The 16,983-nt window shown below is 36.0% G+C and overlaps 1 protein-coding gene across 2 annotated transcripts in view; it reads right to left on the bottom strand.

The window, feature by feature from the left end:
* The window catches only part of WASHC4 (WASH complex subunit 4), a 57,892-nt gene extending 41,262 nt beyond the window's left edge, over positions 1 to 16,630 (bottom strand). Inside the window, exons 1-13 of one of the 2 annotated variants that reach the window (XM_004006690.6) lie at positions 16,484 to 16,630; positions 13,396 to 13,535; positions 12,425 to 12,478; positions 12,266 to 12,331; positions 11,427 to 11,472; positions 10,896 to 10,963; positions 6,487 to 6,569; positions 4,878 to 4,920; positions 4,137 to 4,240; positions 3,434 to 3,554; positions 1,689 to 1,812; positions 1,463 to 1,590; positions 477 to 637 (exon numbers count right to left, since the gene is read on the bottom strand). In XM_004006690.6, coding sequence (XP_004006739.3) covers positions 477 to 637; positions 1,463 to 1,590; positions 1,689 to 1,812; positions 3,434 to 3,554; positions 4,137 to 4,240; positions 4,878 to 4,920; positions 6,487 to 6,569; positions 10,896 to 10,963; positions 11,427 to 11,472; positions 12,266 to 12,331; positions 12,425 to 12,478; positions 13,396 to 13,535; positions 16,484 to 16,544 — 1,199 coding nt within the window. In that variant the 5' untranslated portion in view covers positions 16,545 to 16,630. Of the gene's footprint in view, positions 1 to 476; positions 638 to 1,462; positions 1,591 to 1,688; positions 1,813 to 3,433; positions 3,555 to 4,136; positions 4,253 to 4,877; positions 4,921 to 6,486; positions 6,570 to 10,895; positions 10,964 to 11,426; positions 11,473 to 12,265; positions 12,332 to 12,424; positions 12,479 to 13,395; positions 13,536 to 16,483 lie in introns of those variants that run through there. The other variant, XM_027967682.3, reaches the window with a different exon arrangement.
* Positions 16,631 to 16,983: the final 353 nt, after the last annotated feature.

Below are 16,983 nucleotides of genomic sequence, written 5' to 3'. Positions count from 1 at the left end.
TTTCCCTTTGAGCCGTTAGTACTTTTTAACTTCTTAAATACATACATACATTACTTTCATAAAAATAAAAAAAGGATGGCATCAATCCTGCAAAACTCAACACTGAAGCATGTACACATGATGTTCTTAATTCATCAAATGGCATCTACTGCAGCGACTTCACTTCACACACAGAAAATATGTAATGCACCTGATAAAAAAGCATGTGTATGTATATATGAGTGTGCACACGTATATGTATTTCCATAAAGCATACCTTGTCCACATCTTAAGCTGAGGTTTATGTCTAAAACATTTAAAACAAGAACATACACCTAGAAAATAAATCTCGGAGAGACTGCCCAGCCTTTTCTCTGGTAATGAGTAACTACATTTGATCTTATAATTCAAATGCTTTTCATACATTCAGAATCAGTGTAAGAGCTGAAATATAAAAATATATAAATATTTTCATTATGGGTACTTATAAAACCTACTTGGTAAGTGACTGCGCTTTCTGCTGTAGGAAAGTATCTCTGTGTATTTTAATGGCCTGAAGACTTTTTTTGTCCAGAAGTTTGGCAGCTGCTGGTATTTTCTGGATCAAAAAATTATCAGGAAACCAAATAATATTAGCAGTTAGAGTGATCGCTGGTACCTGAAACAGGAAATATAATAAAGGGGGAAATCATTAAATGCAGGCTAAATAATGAACTGCTTAACAGTCTGACAACAGCCAAAGGAAGACAATTTATTTCAAGAAAATTATAAAAAGATACTCATTAATATGAAAAATTATGCTAACATGGCACAGAATTCATGGCAAGGCATTCCTGTATCTGGTGTGGAGCATGACATTAATTTTATTCTGCCTAAATATTAAACATACATATGCACGTGCACACACACTTAAACACACTCATGGATTTTCAGATGAACAAAAATATGTAAAAATTAAACAGAAACTTGAAACATTACAACCTTTACTTTCACTTTTTATTAGTGAAAAAATGCAAAATACATATCCACGATGGCTGGGGTCTCATGGTCACTATACTTGATTCTACACAATATTAAAATTTTCAACTGTGAAATCAGGCACCACACCATGGAAATAGCAAAGACAGGAAAAAAAAATTCTTTCATATTTTTCCTACTTCAATAGTGGGAATGAATGACAAAAAGAAAGAAGAGAAAGAGAAGAGAAAAATGTAGTAATAGTAATAGGAAGTTAATGTACAGGAAAAGACCCAGAAAAGCACCTACTAATCTGTATTTATATTATGGGATATTTTTATGTACAAGGTTACTTATTTTTGGACAGCTTAGTTTTTTAAATGAATATTATGCTATTAGTTTTATAACTATTACAAAAATTACCATTTTTGTAAGCAGGAATAAAACACATTTTAAAATATCTAGTTTTATCCAAAATCTTTTCCATCTATTCAAATTGAAAAAAACAGAAGTTACAAATTCTTACCTTCTTACAAATGTCCAATAAAGACTTGTAAAACTTTTTATCGACAGTTCGAAAAATTTGAAAGTGCAATACAAAGAGTCCACAAACTCCCACATACTTGTCTCTCTGATCAATTTCAGAAGGTTCTCCTTATAAAACAACATGAGAGAAAAACAGAGTATACTTACAGTTCTGCTTTAAAGGAAATGAAAACTTTACAAACAAAAAAAAATGTATTTTACATTACCAAGTCTGGCTTCTACATTTGCAAAAATTGAGCGAATACTATGTGCAAATTCTTCAGCAAAAGTGCTATTTTTCGACACAGATACTCCTCCATTGAGAGAATCAAACTGCTGTTCTATACAGGTCTACACAGGAAACATTTAGAGAAATTTAGACTCTCATTAGTTATCATGACTTAATATGCTATGAAACAGAATTAAATATAGAGTGATAAAATCCTACATTCATCATTTTAATTTTACTGAGGCTCAAGTTTTTAATCTAATCCAATATCTAAATCTTTCTGAATGGGGAACATGTATATACTTATATATCTGAGCACCAGTTATATGAAAGTAATAAAACTGAAGTGAAAATCTGCAATCCTACATGAAGGGACACAGTGGAGCTTGGTAATGTACAGAAGGTGTATCTGATGAAGCATGGGAAAGCATGTTTTATTATTTTAATTTACACTTTTAAGAAGAGACTTTATTTTTTCTGGTTACAATTACTCTCTTAGCACTTTAATACATCATGTGTAGAAATGGCTCCTAGAAAAAGAATCAAAGAAAAAAATTCTTCTAAAATTAATGGATTTGTACTAAAATTGGTACAAACAAGAGCTGTGATCATTCTGTAAAAATTGTGACCATCTAAAATATAAATTAAAGGTAACCTTGAAATAGATTTTAAATGGAATATACAGTCGAACCTTGAACAAGTGGGGGTTAAATCACATATAATTTATTGCTAGCCCTCTGTATCCACAGTTCCTCTCCATACTTGGATTCAACCAACTATGGACGGTGTAATACTATAGCGTTTACTATTGAAACTATCCATACATAAGTGGACCCGTGCAGTTCAAACCCATGCTGTTCAAGGGTGTACTGTAATGCCAACTTCTGGTGAACACTACCAAAGCAGTGCCATCTAACAGAACTTCCTCTGATGATGGAAATGTTTTCTATATGTGCTGACTGGTATGACTGTTAGCCACAGCTGACTCTCCCCCCGCTCCCCATTTTACTGAGATACCACTGGCATGTAACATATTAAGTTTAAGGTGTGAGGGCTTCCCTGTGACTCAGCAGCAAAGAATCTGCCTGCCAGCACAGAAGATGTGAGTTTGATCCTTGAGTCGGGAAGATCCCCTGGAGAAGGAAACAGCAACCCATTCCAATATTCTTGCCTGGAGAATGCCATGGACATAGCAGACTGGAGGGCTACAGTTCATGGGGCTGCAAAGAGTCAGACATGACTGAGCACACACACAAGTGTGATAATTATATTATATGTGGCTATTAAGCATTTGAAATGTTGCTAGTATGGCTGAGGGTGATTTAAACTTAAATAGCTACATGTGGTTAGAAGCTACCTGAATTGTATAGATCCAAATTATATTCCCTGTGTAGGAAGAATTAAAACAGACTTTTAAGAGGCTGTTTCACAAACCTAAAATCTAGAGATAAACAACAAAAAAAAATGCTTGACACAACTGTTTACATACTAATTCTCAAACAGTTCTATCATTTTACATAATTAAAAAAAACTTTATCCCAAATACAACCAGTATACTGTTAATTTCATTACCTACTAGATACTGACATAATTATATTTTACAACATAATCAATGTTTTAAGCTTGAGCACTTTTAAAGAAAAATACAGTCACAATAATATGTTATAAAAGTGCCCCACTACAATTCTGAGCTGGGTCTACTAACAGAAGCCCATTTATTACAGTCTGATACAGCTCTCATACCTGAAATATCATTCCATCAAGTAACTGCCCTTCTAGCTTCAGCAAGAACTTTTCAAATGGCTTTAGCTTTTCTTCCTGAATTCCAAACTTTGAAGGATTGTGATGAACAGATTTCAGTAACCTTGTAGAAAAGGAGGAGAAAGACCTTCAATTTGCCATTAAATTCTTATATTAAAACTATCCCCCCAAATCAAAGTTCTATATTTGTCATTACTTATTTGGCTCTACACATTTGAAAATTTGAACAAAAACAATCCTAAGATATTTAAATTTCTAATCACATACCTTTTTATATCATCTTCAATTCAGATACCTGGTACTCTCTAGATAAAATTTAGTGAAAACGTAATAGATTGAATAAAATAAAATGCCTTCACTTTAAAAAGTTTGGAATATAAAACAAAACCAAGCTGAGAATAAATGTTACTTGTATAGAACAAGGAAAATAAACTTGGGTCCTAAAATAGTCAAATTAACATTCACTACACTTTAAGAATTAGGATGCTTTATACAAGTATATCATACTCTCAAAAAGCCCATCTGCAATTAGAAGAATGGTTACTGTCCTCAAAGAAAATCTGAAATGAGATCCTTCTAAATATGTACCTTCAGGTCTCTTAAAGGATCTGTACTATTTATATTTATTTTTTAGTAATACATTAACTGTACAAAGAGAGCATTTTTAACATTTTAGTTGGCTCACCTTTTGTACATAGTCCAGTGGTCTTTTAATGTGATGTGGTTATCAATAATTTCATCCAGGGTAAGCAAAACTGTTAGCAGCTCTCCCAAGTGCTCATACATAGTCTGTCAAAAAACCTTTAATGATTATCATTTAATCACTAGTTAGAAGTTAAACTTCAGGTGGATTTTAAAGTTAAACACACTTGGGATAATTACTAACTTAAAGCAGTAGGAAAGTTAAGCTACAGATGAAACTACTAATACTCAAGGTGGAACAGCCTAAAATTGGAAAACCCTTCACCCAAATTTCATCCTTAATCACGATACAGTAGATTCTCTCAGACCACTTACAGCAGGGGTCCCCAACCTTCAGGATCTAATGCCTGATGATCAGAGACAGAGCCGACGTAATAATAATAAAGTGCACAGTAAATGTAATGTGCTTGGATCATCCCCAAACCATCCATTCACCCCCTTTTCCCCCACCCCTGTGGTCTGTGGAAAACTGTCTTCCAAAAAAGTGGTCCCTAGTGCCAAAAAGGCTGAGGACCACTGATTTCGAGAGTCTGTATTGGGCCAATACTAGGAAGAGTTACACTCACGGTGGGTCAATAACGCATCAAGTTCACAAATGAGAGAAGAAATGCAAAAGAAAGAAATCCTTTAATAGCTTTGCAATAAGTGTAGTACTCCCCAATCATATAAATGTCAAAGTAAAATACACTAAAAATTATTATTTTACAAGTTAAATTACTTTTACCTGAAAATGAACTCCAGTTGTTTCTATAATTTTGGGTGCAATCCTGTAATAAAATAACATCCAAGTTTAAAAGAAAACCTCATTTTTTGGTCACAGTTCATGTTTATTTTAAGGAAAAAGCCTCTTGGAATTTAAAAATGTATTTACTTTTATTTAGGCTTTAGTCACTAAAATTTACACAACACAAGTTTACTATCATAGTCCACACCCAAAAAGAGAACTAACGTACTCTCCTTGCCTATACCCAACTCAGTGGGCAGGCATACGTCAATACGTGGCCCATCTAGCTTGGGATGAAGCAGAGAAATAACAAAACTGATTCTCATTTATTGCTGAACTATTAGAATTTTTCCATTTTCAACTAGAATCTTTGCTATCCTACCCAAACTGGCATTTGCAAAGTAGTCCTCTCTCCAGTTGGGTTTATTTCTAGAGTTTTCATCCCTACTGAGAAAACAATGCATACAGATGGGATTACACTAAAATCAAAGCCCCAGGACAATTCAATTTTACCTCCCAGAAAGTCAACCTACTCAACAGTAAATAAATTAATACTTATACATTAAAGCACGTATAAATATTCTGCAAGATAGAATACTTTAAAAATTAAACACAAAATTCAAATAAATTTCATCTTTCTAGGTCGGGGGTGTGGTAGAGAGGGGTCTCTCTGAATCACACACCAGGTTCTACGGGGGGCTGGGGTAGCTATGCTCTCATTCCCTTCTGCCATGAGGAGAACTTTAGTGAAAACACAGAACATAAAATAAATATCTGACAGAGCAGAAACACATGAGAATGAGAAACACACTCTTCCACTTTATAAAGGGTTAAGATGCAGCATGGAATAGGAAGAACAATGAATGGACCGGTGACCGAAAGAATCAGACTGAAACTGCTATGGAATTTTCGCAAATCTTTGGGCCTCAGTTATCTCTCTTCTCACAACTGACAACTCCTAATCATATACCTAAACAAAGGTATTTTAAGATTATAAGTGAGTGGGAAAAATTAAGTATAAAGTTTTAATCAAATGCAAGATATTACTCTGTGGTGGTTAGGAATACTATGACAATTTGATCATTTTTCTTGATTTAGGGCAATGATATCCAAACCTGGAAGATCATTAGAATTATAGATTATCTAGTCCCCTCTCCCTAAGATTCAATAGTTTAAGTGTCACATGATTCTAATGAGCGAAGAATACTTCAATGTAAAGGAAAGCAATAAGTCAAGAGAACTCAGTACCTTCTGTATTAGCCCTATTCTCTACAATTAAAGATTGTTCTGTCAACATTCTCATTCAGACAGATAATGGGTTCCTGCACCACGGTATAAACTGTCTTACTAACCTCTGCATTATACACATCAAGGAGTGTTTAAAACATCATGCGTGTTCAAAGAAAGCTGAATAAGTGACTGAAGGAATGAGTGAGTAAACACACGAAAAACTTTTAGATATTTAGCTAGCTTAAGAAAAACCATGTAAGAATTAAAGATATCAAAATTTAAAAAATAAAAAACTAAAAAAAAATAAAATAAAATAAAAAAGAAAAACCATTCCCCACATCTCTATTAAAAATGCAAAATGACTTTTAAAATCCATTACTTGTTACTGATATAGAGGGCAGCCAGCTGATGGACCACATTCATCACTACTTCATAGCACCTCGTAACAAAACAAGACAGTTCCTGAAATGACAAGTTGAGTATATGTTACAAGTTGAGTAAATGTCATCATTTCTGACTGTGTTTTATGTTAACAATGCTAAACATAAACAAAACTGTTTTCCAGTAAAAATCTCCAGTTAACCTGCAATAAGACAACTTCAAGCATCCTTCAAGCAGTTCTTCACTCACCTCCCACGGTTATTTCTACCTCTTTGCCTCCATAGCATTTCATTCATCCTTGTATTTAAGTCTTGCTTTCACTGCTCATATAATTCCTAAGTGACAGAGGCTGTCTTACTCCCTCTTTAAATAGCCACTGTCCAATATGGTGGTTAATCTTCAACTGCTTCTCAGTTTCTGCCTATTAAATGAACATCTGAATGAATGAAGCTCAAAAGCTGCCAGTTTAGAAAGTGTGACAAGGAAGGGAAAGGGTCTTCAGAAATCACTCTGAAATAACTTCAAATGTTTATAACCTTTAACTCTACCTATTAACAGGCTTGGCACACATTAAAAGAAATATAGGTTTTCCCAGGAATGTGTGTGTCATTCTTAAAGAGATGGGAATACCAGACCACCTGACCTGCCTCTTGAGAAATCTGTATGCAGGTCAGGAAGCAACAGTTAGTACTGGACATAGAACAGACTAGTTCCAAATAGGAAAAGGAGTACGTCAAGGCTGTATACTGTCACCCTGCTTATTTAACTTATATGCAGAGTACATCATGAGAAATGCTGGGCACAAGCTGGGATCAAGACTGCCGGGAGAAATATCAGTAACCTCAGATATGCAGATGACACCACCCTTATGGCAGAAAGTGAAGAAGCACTAAAGAGACTCTTGATGAAGGTGAAAGAGGAGAGTGAAAAAGCTGGTTTAAAGCTCATCATTCAGAAAACAAAGATCATGGCATATAGTTTCATCACTTCCTGGCAAATAGATAGGGAAATAGTGGCTGACTTTATTTTTGTGGGCTCCAAAATCACTGCAGATGGTGACTGCAGCCAGGAAATCAAAAGACGCTTACTCCTTGGAAAGAAAGTTATGTCCAACCTAGACAGCACATTAAAAAGCAGAGACATTACTTTGTCAACAAAGGTCTGTCTAGTCAAGGCTATGGTTTTTCCAGTGGTCATGTATGGATGTAAGAGTTGGACTACAAAGAAAGCCGAGCACCAAGAATTGATGCTTTTGGACTGTGGTGTTGAAGAAGACTCTTGGGAGTCCCTTGGACTGCAAGGAGATCCAACCAGTCCATCCTAAAGGAGATCAGTCCTGGGTGTTCATTGGAAGGTCTGATGTTGAAGCTGAAACTCCAATATTTTGGCCACCTGATGTGAAGAGCTAACACTGGAAAAGACCCTGATTGAGGGCAGAAGAAGAAGGGGACAACAGAGGATGAGATGGCTGCATGGCATCACTGACTCCATGGACATGGGTTTGGGTGGACTTCGGAAGTTGGTGATGGACAGAGAGGCCTGGCGTACTGTGGTTCATGGGGTTGCAAAGAGTCGGACATAACTGAGTGACTGAACTGAACTCACACCTATCTTATTTAGAATCTAATTAAATTTATGGCTGTTCTAAACAATAAGCTCTCTCTGGGCAGAAATTTGTTGGTTTTGTGCACTGCTGTATCCCAAGCACCAATAACAGTTTCTAACATATGCTAGGCTCCCAAAACATTTGTTGAATGTATAAAATGAAATTATATGCAGCTGTGAGATCCACAATTTAAATGTTTTAAAAGTGAAAATAATGCATTTCCATTTTACTTAAACAGCTCCAGTTATCTCTTATTAAACTTCTATAAATCTAATAAAAGCAAAGCAAAGACTAGAAAATGCAAGACAAATAGAAAGCACAAAGCAAAAGGCAGAAATGAGTCCTGATGCATAATGGACTATAAAATTTAGAAAAAGAACCAATTAAAACACAAAAATTTTCAGATTATATAAAAAAGCAAAATCCAAATAGACCCAGTTTTAGAGAAACACAACTGAAACATAATGACACTGAAAGGCTGAAAGAATAAAAAAGAATTTTAAAAAAAGAAAATGCTAACTAAAGTAGAGCTGGGGCAGTGACAGTAATATCAAATAGATTTTATTAGCATTAGTATAGCTAATACGTATGTAATTATATATTATATACGTAATTATCACAGTTTAAGAAGGTCATCACACAATAAACAATTACGTTTACTGGGAATTATTAACAATTCTAAACTCATAAGCACCAAATAAAATGTCCTCAAAATAAGAAATGCAAAATTTGACAAAACCAGAAGGAGAAACTGACACCTTCACTTCAACCGTGCAAATCAACATTTCTCAGACCCCAGCTCAGCAGGCTTCTTGTTAGGCTTTGTCAACAGGTGGCACTAAAAGGAGACCTAAAGGCAGGAAAAGGACATCCTTTCTATTTCTTGCTGTTTTTATCAACATAATCCAGGCAGGAGCAGTTCAACCCAGCAATTACAACTTGCCCCAGGCTCCAGCTTCTTTCAGCACTGCTGCTGCTGCTGCTGCTAAGTCACTTCAGTCCTGTCCGACTCTGTGTGACCCCATAGACAGCAGCCCACCAGGCTCCCCCGTCCCTGGGATTCTCCAGGCAAGAATACTGGAGTGGGTTGCCATTTCCTTCTCCAAGGCATGAAAGTGAAGTCGCTCAGTCGTGTCCAATTCTTAGCGACCCCAGAAGCAATATTCAATTTTAAACTCTACCAGCAGCAGCCAGGCAGCACTGATTCCTCAGAGCTACGATATTAACACTAATTCCCTGGGGCTCCTCCTCCTAGCTCTCAGATTCTAACAACCTGAACCTTTTTCCTTTTTTACCCTAGATGTAGAGGTGATACTTGTGTCCTCTGGCTTACCTCACTGTTCTTCCTTTCAGCCCTCCAATTCTTATGTAACCAATTCTCTAGATTTAATATATATTCTTTTTTCCTTTAATTGAAGTACAGTTGATTTACAATATTTTATTAGTTTCAGGGGTACAGCAAAGTGATTCAACAATATATTTTTTTCAGGTTCGTTTCCATTATAGGTTAATTTAAAAAACTGAGTACAGTTCCCTGTGCTATGCAGTAAATCACTGCTATTTACCTGTTTTGCGTATAGTAGTGTGTACCTGTTAATCCCATACTTCTAATTTATCTTTCTTCCCACCTTTCCCCTGTGGTGACCATAAGCTTGTTATCTATGTCTGTGAGTCTGTTTCAGTTTTGTAAACAAGTTATTTGTATTATTTTTTAGATCCCACACATAAGCGATATATTTGTCTTTCTCTACCTTCACTTATAGTATGATAACCTCGAGGTCCAGCCATGTTGCTACAAATGACATGACTTTATTCTTTTCTGTGGCTGAGTAATATTCCATTGTGTATGTATATACCACATCTTCTTTATCCATTCATCTGTTGACAGGCACTGAGGTTGCTTCCATGTCTCGGCTACTGTAAACAGTGTTGTATTACTGGGGTGCACATTAACTTTTCAAATTAGGAGTTTTCATCTTTTCAGAATATATACCCAAGAATGGTATTGCTGGACCAAATGGTTGCTCTTTTAAATCTCCGCTTTTGAAATATCCTGTGTGATACTGCTTTTGGACTGAACCCTAACTGACATGTACCATCACAGAGGACAACTGCAACAAAATGCTCTCAATTAGGTGAGAAGACCAAAACAAAATGGTAAACATATGAAAGATTTGAACATATTAGCATGAAATACATCAAATCTTATATCCAACAGTCAGAAGGTAAGTGGGATTATGGCTATTGTTTCCTGATTTCTAGTTTTTGCTTTCGTCATTTAAGTACTGCTTTTACAACAGGGAGGGGAGAAACAGAACTTATTTCATTCTTTTGATAAATCAAGAGACCTAGAATAACTTGACACTGTAAAATAAAACTTTACCGTAATGAAAAGTATATCTAAATTGAAACATCTGGTTAAAAGCAGCATACGCTGCTGCCTTTAAAACTTCATCCTTGTCCATATAACAGCTTAATGATCTCCATTCGCCACTTTTTCTAACATGAATTATCTTTTCCTACTAGGTACAAACTTTAAATTGTTTTAAGAGGCATGGTGATAAACTGTCCATAAATTAAATTATACAAAGAAACTTATTTTGATAGCTTATGTCACTAAAAATGCTTTGAAAATCTTTCAGGAATTACAATCTCTTTAAATATCCAATAGCAACAAAGTGCCTTAACCTCAGAGTACAATTTCTTAGCATCTGACATTTCAGAACTCTTTTCTGATTACGTGATTTACTCAAACTTTTGGGGGGGAAAAAAAAACTCAATAAAAAGTAAAAACCACTTACCTGTAAGAATGAAATAAATCTTCCCATTTGAATTTGACAATCACCTTCCACCATGCTGGAATCTGTAGCTTTAAAAGGCAACATGAAGAATATTTCAAGTTTTTATCTTAAAGTGAATCAATATCAAAAAAGGAGAATGATTTTTATTCATTAGGACATCTTCTAATCTGGCTAGTATGAAAAATAGAATTTTACACTAAAGAGAAAAATGAAACAATCATTAATCACACAATTAAAAGCAACCATCTGTCCCACTATTTAACAAATTCAAGGAAAATCCTCATCTAGCTATTGTGCTTTGTAATTTACAAAAATATTCACAAATCAGTTTTACACAGAATTTGCTGCCGCTTGTTCACTGAGGTTTTCACCTATTTACTAAACAAAAGCACAAACCAACAAAAAAAAGTGACTGTTCACTGCTCAAACTAACACTTCACATGATCATAAAAGTCCTAGAATTGTCATTTAATTTTATTTCAATCTCAAAAAAGGCACCACAACATTACAATGTGAAATTTTAAAACTTACCTCCTTCTCCATAAAACAAGAGACCATTATAAAATTTAGTTTCAGCCTGTTTAAAAAAATTAAAATAATTTTAAAGGTTGCTATTTTGTTTTTAAATTCCTAGGCTGTCTTCATTATCCTTATTTAATAATACACAGATGACTACATCATACACACAAATTTACTTAACATCAAAAACTGCTTATAATATAGGTAAATTCAATCTATCTTTAGAATACCAAAGACACTACTGATACTCAAAATTACTTCTTAATTTCTTTAGCCTTTACTTTGTTTTATCTGACCACTCTAATTGTCCAACGTCCTCTCACAAGTTCATGAAAGAAAGCAACCATGTAGTACCAAAAACGTAAAAAAGAAAAATAAACTTTTTAAAAAATCTAAAGAAGAAAAGATGAAGTTTACCATCTACCAGTTTCAATGGCTCATGGGTGAGGAAACACAAATCATTAAAAATTCGAACCTTTTTAAAAAAAAATCAGTTATATCCAGAAGATCTGGTATATATGACAAGTAACACAGAAGGAATGCAGGCCCAGACTCAAACCATTACTACCAATAAAATGTTAGATGAGTGACACCCTTTTTAAGCTTCAGTGTTCTCATCTATTCCTCACGTACCTCCCAGAGTGGATATTACTGTTAATAGGGTTAGCATGGTATTTGGTAAACAGTACTTAGTGAATGGTCTCATTTATTATTGTTAAAATAAATATATAGCTCACCCAATCTTCATGAAATATTTGTGCACACTTACACATATAAGCACATATTTGCTTTCTTTTTCATATTTCCTTGTAAATCATGTTTTTAATGTCTTAAAAAGTACAAATAATTACCTCATATTTTAATTTCTTGATTTCACAACAAAGTGCAGCATAAACAGTGATGACTTTGTTTAGGACCTAGTTTCACGGAGAAAAATACAAAAGGAAAGAAGTAAATTACAGAAGACAAAGCATTTTTAAAAATAGATTTTTAGGTTTAGGAATCTGTACCTTGTTTTCAGTCTTGATGAGTTCCAAAAGGGAAGACTGTTCATAAGGCAAAAGCTATAGAAACAAAGGAAAATAAATTCCTTTTTAATTTGAAAAAAATTATTAAAATTCTCAATACACAAATTGAGACTAGCTCTATTTTACTGAAAGTTGTGTTAGACCCTGTACTCAGCATCCGTCCCACAGCTGATGGTGACTGCTACCAGGTAGAGGATTTCTTTCTGGAGTGGTGAAAGTGTTCTACAATTGACTGTGGCACAAGTCTGTGGATACACTACAAACCTAAGAAATTGTATGATACACGAATTACATCTCAGGAAAGTTGCTATTAAAAAAAGTCAACATTGCTGCCTTAGGACAGCTGTCTAGCACATAATAAATGCTCAAAAAATGTTATTATTTTAGTAAGAGGCTATAGTTTCAAAGATGAAACAAAACAGAACCACCTCAAAATGGAACAGAGCAGCTTATTTTTTTTATATATATATATATATATATATATATATATATATAAAACCTCCCATATTAAGAGCCCCTAAATAGCATAAAGGAGCTTTTGAAAAATCATGGAAATATTCTTTATCTTGACTGGGATATGAGTTACAAGGGAATAGATGTTTGGTAAAATTCACTATACAATATATTTTAAACCTACACACTTTTCTGTATGTAAAATAGTCTTAATAAGAAAACAAAGCCTAAATATGCTATTCCAACCCTCTTCATTTTCTTGATAATGAAAAACAAAAGTCAGCTCAAAGACTGGAGTTTGCATCATTCTTTTAAAAAAAAAAAACACATGCATGGCTTAGAGTTAAGCTAAGTTAAAAGGAAATTAACCATGTTTCTCCAAGTTTCTTTTAGCTCTCTAGATGCCAAATAAAAATATATATCCCATTTTTGAACACTGTTTTCAAGGCATATATGTTCTGAAAATGTATACATATATTAAAAATAAAACAAATTCCAACCTTTAATGCTATAGGATCAAGATTAAAATCCCAAACATCTCCAATTGAGTCATCCAGTGCATCCTCAATTCTTCTCAATTGAGAGGTATACTCCTCAAGAAATTTCCCATAATTCTTAAGCTGGACTTCAGCATGAATTTCTAAATATAAATTTGAAAAGTTTGTGAAAAGTAATGAATTACAAGACATTTACTTCAAATAATCTCAAAAGTCACAGAAAAGTAGATACTAAGCATTGTTAATGTATCACCCTAGAATGTCTGGACTTCTTGAAAATAAAGTTCTAAAGTTAAACAGTAACTGAACTTTCTGTCTTTTCCAAGTACAATAATGGTACATACAGTAGATGGTACTTTAAGAAATCATCCTTAAAACTATAAAGTACTACGAAAAAGTCACTATACCATTTACCACATAATCTAAACAATCTGAAAATGCCTTAGACAACTCAGTGTCCTAATTCTCTATTTTAATCATAAATAACTACTTTGTGCAAAAAACCTACTTAGGTGCAAAAATCTGAGCTGTCATAGAAGCAAAATTTTTAACTGTAATGCTCACAGTTAAAAGTAAACTAAGTAAACACAGTAAACTAAGCCTAAAAATACACCTAAATATTGTTTTTGAAATGATTTTAGATCTGCTTCATCATCATATTATTTCTGTAATGCCCCAAATTTATATTGCTAATTTTATATTTATAATGTCCCAAGATATATTGTTTTAATTATCATAACAGAATCGGAAAAGCCAGTAAAGGACACAGAGTACAGAATATTGTATTGATATTTACAGACTTTACACAATAGAGGACTCCAGAAGTCATTGAATAAACTGGACAAAAAAGTTTCCCTACTCATCAAAATTAGTGATAAAGAACCTGCTTGTCAATGCAAGAGATGAAAGAGATGTTGGGTTCAAAAAATCCCCTGGAGGAGGGCATGGCAAATCACTCCAGTATTCTTGCCTGGAGAATCCCAAGGACAGAGGAGCCTGGTGGGCTACAGTCCATAGGGTCGCAAAGAGTGGGTCAGGACTGAAGTGACTCAGCACCATACATTATATCATTACTTATTCCAAAGGGAGCGAATTCAACTCCAACTCAGATTCTCTTACTAATGTGAATTACTTTATTCAATTGCTGACTTCTTAAAAAAGTAAAACTTCTCTCTCCTCAAATTAGCAATGCAAAGCAACTGTAAGTATGTTCCAACTCAGTGAAGACCTAGCTTCACATTCTCCCCTATTTTGCAACTAATGTTCAGAATCAGGTGGATTCATTTAGTTAATACCTGGAATCAGGTGGATCCATTTAATTAAGGTTCCTGCTTTATTATAGCGTTAATCTAGGCAATTCTGGAAAACAATATGAGTCATATTCCAAAAATTAATGAAAACCAGGCCCAGAGAAGAGAGCTCTTCCCTCTCTTATAGCTTAAATTTTAAAAACTGTGTAAGATTCTCAAAATCCCCAGTACCTGTCTAATTTTCAGTTACAAGGGAAATGACCAAAGCTGCATTTAACCAGCAAATGACTTCTTAATGACAACGCTAGAAAAACATGCCAATGAATTATTCATTTAGTCTGTTTGGATATTAAAGTAGCAGGCAAGAGAATACCTGTAATAACACTTAAAGTTCCTTGCCAGTAAGTTTTTAAGCTGGTAAAAGTTAAAATAAGATCTGAAATAAGAACTCTATAGTGATTCTTCAAGAGCTAAATTCCAAAAACCTATTAACATGCTTATCACTTCCAAGAGACTGAATTCCTTTTTTTATCTTTGTGTGGAAAATATCTTTGAGTGAATCAGATTGAATTGATTCAATCTACCTGAACCATTTTCAAACCCAAACATATCTTCAATCCAATATTTCACAGATACAGAATAAGGAACCGCTATCCATAAAACTTCATACATGACAAGGTGCAGTTCACTTTAACAAAGACAGACTCCTCTCCACAAACAAGTTGAAAGATCCTGTCACTACCACCAGGATTGTTTTTTCATGCTGTGTAACAGCTAGTAACTCATGGAAAGTTTTGTGAGAAACTGCTAACCATCCTGAGTTAAACTCACCCTTTTGACAGGCTAATAAAACCTAGATACATCTAACGTGTCTGTCTTTGTAAAAATTAAGCAAAATTTACATGTAATTTTTAAAAACTACACCTTTTGAGAAAACTACATAAAAAATCAAATTCACAAAGCAGTTAAGGCCTATTATCTCTTATTTAAATCACCTATACAGATTCATATTACCAAAGATAAGAAACAGACTGCCAATGTGTATTCATCTTAAGTAGTTTCAATGAAACAGCTTGACCTCTATCTAAATTTTGCTACGTGGAACTGAATTTGTTAGGTTTTGGGGGGTTAGACTTCTAAATTAAAATGAGACAATCCAATTTTATGAAGTAAAATCTGCAGGAAGATATGCTGTTAATTTCCGAAACCTGTCTAGGTGCGCTGGAAACCACGGGGCGTCACTTTTTGAAAAATACCACTAAACCTAAATAAAAGACATGGAAGGTAATAAACTGACGTTCACGTGTTTGTTTTTCACGCCTGAGTTCTTTTTCGCTACCTTCTACAGTTCTAAGAATATGAAGGCAAAAGCACTCAAAACTTCCCAAAGTTGGTTTGGGAGGAAAACGAAGAAAAACAGGAAACCGAAACAGGAACCTGGACCTCAACCTCACCTAAAACTGCACGCTCGGAGGCTCTGGCGAGAGTCCCAGGAGACCGAGGACAAGGCCGACTTCGCTCCCCAGGATGCGGACCTCCCCGGGGGTGCCCCGCCCGGGGCCCCGGCTGCAGCAAGTGGACACGCCGCGCCCCCCGGGCCACGGCGCGCTCCGCAGGACAATCACAGCCCCATACGCCAAGCTCTGGCCGGGCCTGCCTGACCCACCATCACTGGGGCTCCCGACCCCGAAAGTTAGGTTCGCGAACGCGTCCCTCTCACACCCCAAAGCGCAGAAAGCTGCGCGCCCGCCGCAACGCAAAGCCCTCCCGCAGGAGCGCTCTCCGGACGTCGGCGGGCCGATGAGCGTCCACCCGCAGCCCTCGCCCTGCCGCCCCCTTACTCTGTGAGCCGTCGTCTACGCGGTCGAACTCCCAGTCCGGGGACAGAGTCTCCACCGCCATCACCCCGGCGCCTACCACAGTCACAGCCCAAACGAGCCTTCGCTAAGACCGCGGCCTCACCCCGGCGGCTGTAGCAGCACGTGACTTCCGGCTTCGGCCCCGCCCCCGCTCGCGAGGGCCAGCGGGGCTAGACGCCCCTGCGGGCCGCGGGGGCCGCTGGGAAACCGAGTCCTCCGCGGGGGCCGGTGAGGCAGCCACAGCCGTGGCGGTGGCCCTTTAGGTGTCCCCTGGTTCCTCCTTGGGCGTCGCAACCATCCAGTTCACTTCTCACGCCACATCTCTATACCTTCAATTTAGCCCTGCAGTCTCCAGGAACTTTTTAATACTAGAAGAACTGCTCCCTCAGTCTAACCTAAAGAGGGCAAAATTGATGGTGTGAGGGCTTAATAGGAAGGCATGGTCCACTAGGACATAGCTGTCCAGGCACTTCTTACCAGAA

The sequence above is a fragment of the Ovis aries genome, chromosome 3 (genome assembly GCF_016772045.2).
Source record: "Ovis aries strain OAR_USU_Benz2616 breed Rambouillet chromosome 3, ARS-UI_Ramb_v3.0, whole genome shotgun sequence".
NCBI lineage: Eukaryota > Metazoa > Chordata > Mammalia > Artiodactyla > Bovidae > Ovis > Ovis aries.
The sequence above is the reverse complement of the archived record's forward strand: the minus strand, read 5'-3'. Positions and strand labels throughout refer to the sequence as shown.